Below are 1,817 nucleotides of genomic sequence, written 5' to 3' on the forward strand. Positions count from 1 at the left end.
TCTCTCTCTCTCTGTCTCTCTGTCTTTCTCTCTCTGTGTTGGAAATCAGCATATGCGCTCATCCGTGTAATGTGGACCGACTTTGCCTCGCAAGTAATAAAGCATGAAGGGTGTGAGTGTGTGTGTGTGTGTGTGTGTGTGTGTGGGGAGAGAGAATGGTGCTGGTAATTTCAGTGGCTTTTCAGCGTTGGCCTTCGCTTTCAGGAGCACACTTGCAGGTCCACGGCTGGCCTAGTTTATACACTGGATGAATTTGTGTTGAAGTCCGGTTAATTATTGAGTGCTGCTTGTTTATTGGGCACCGCTGAGCTGCTTCACCTCATGGATGAGAACTCGATTGATTTATTAACCCTGCATTGTTTCAAACATTAATACAGCCATGGCAATGGCAGCGCAGGGCGGATTTTTAATGGCGACTTAATTCTTTTCGTTAATAGCTTCCCATGCTTTGGGTTTCGGTGAATGTGGTTTTTGTTGCATGCAAATGGCATGGCGCTGACCTATTGGGAGCTATATGTTTTGGGTCTATTGAAGAATAAATTAGTCAATTATGGCGCGCTGAAAAGATGGCTTTTAGGCGACTGGATGAATCAATTTTGCTTGCAGAGTTGAACCTGATTATTCAGTGCAGTGGTATTTGGTGTGTGTGTGTGTGTGTGTGTGTGTGGGTTTCCAAAGGTGAAAGCCTGCGATGGTTCATTGGTCCCTGTTAATCATTATTGCAGAAGAGGGCCGAATGCAATGTTTAATGTGCTTCGTAGAAATGTTCTGCTGCTGTATTGTAATGAGCCTGGAGAAATGTATGATTCTGGGTAATAAGGGGGTGGTGGCACGTGGGGAGTGGATGGCAGAGCGAGTGGGAGAAGGCAGCCGGTTATTTAGTGAAGGGACACTGCGTTCGCTGAAGTGCTGTCATTGTTTATGATCCGCTCCGTTTTATGGAAACGAGTTTACTGGACTTGAGCTTTGATGCTAATTGGCGCATGCGTTCTTCCGGACTGGAGGCTTATGGGCAGGAAGCCCCGCAGTAAAAACTCAACTGCTTCAGGAAATTAAAACCAAAGACTTGAGGGGAAAAAGTCAACCAACTTAAGAAGAGGAGCTCAGACTCGGACTGAATGAAACCTGTAATTCCCATATATATGTAGAAGTATAAGACAAAGTGAGATTTAGGTATAGCCCTTTAAAATTGCTTCCCCATGCCTCCGTGATCTGCGGGACTTTCAGTAATGTGCATGCATTGGTAATCAATGACATGGTGTTAAGCATGACGCTCCATCTATATTTCATATCCACTTATTGTTTGCCCTCCATATGTAACCGTTCTCACGGTGTGAAGGAGACACGTGACGTGTGTTGGCAGCTCGTGTGTTGGCTGTTTTATTATTATTATTATTATTATTCGTATTATTACTATGTTTTCAGACATTTTGATCATTAGTGTTGTCTGGAAGGCACAGGTGCTACCCTGCTGTCTGGACGCTTTGTTCAGCTCAGATCCATGTGTTAGTCCAGGGAGTGTGAACTGCTCTGAATTTGATGTAACCATATTTAATAAGAAAACACACTCAACCTCATTTTTTTTTTTCTTTCTCAGGCGAGGCGGTACATCTTGCCAGGGATTTTGGTTATGTATGCGAGACCGAGTTTCCAGCCAAGGCAGTAGCTGAATATGTAAACCGTCAGCATTCCGACCCAAACGAACAAGTCCAAAGAAAAAACATGCTATTGGCCACGAAGTAAGTGCTATTATCACATTTCACTGTGTCACACCAAATGCATCCCAGCCTGGGTGTGTGTGTGTGTGTGTGTGTGTG

General features: G+C 44.3%; 1 protein-coding gene across 5 annotated transcripts in view; it reads left to right on the forward strand.

Moving 5' to 3' along the window:
• Positions 1-1,817, forward strand: part of tfap2a (transcription factor AP-2 alpha) — a 14,157-nt gene that overhangs the window by 9,204 nt on the left and 3,136 nt on the right. For all 5 annotated transcript variants that reach the window (XM_032504118.1, XM_032504117.1, XM_032504116.1 and 2 more), the window contains exon 6: positions 1,598-1,739. In XM_032504118.1, coding sequence (XP_032360009.1) covers positions 1,598-1,739 — 142 coding nt within the window. The remainder of the gene's footprint in view (positions 1-1,597; positions 1,740-1,817) is intronic.

The sequence above is a fragment of the Etheostoma spectabile genome, chromosome 22 (assembly GCF_008692095.1).
Source record: "Etheostoma spectabile isolate EspeVRDwgs_2016 chromosome 22, UIUC_Espe_1.0, whole genome shotgun sequence".
In the NCBI taxonomy this organism is placed as follows: Eukaryota; Metazoa; Chordata; class Actinopteri; order Perciformes; family Percidae; genus Etheostoma; species Etheostoma spectabile.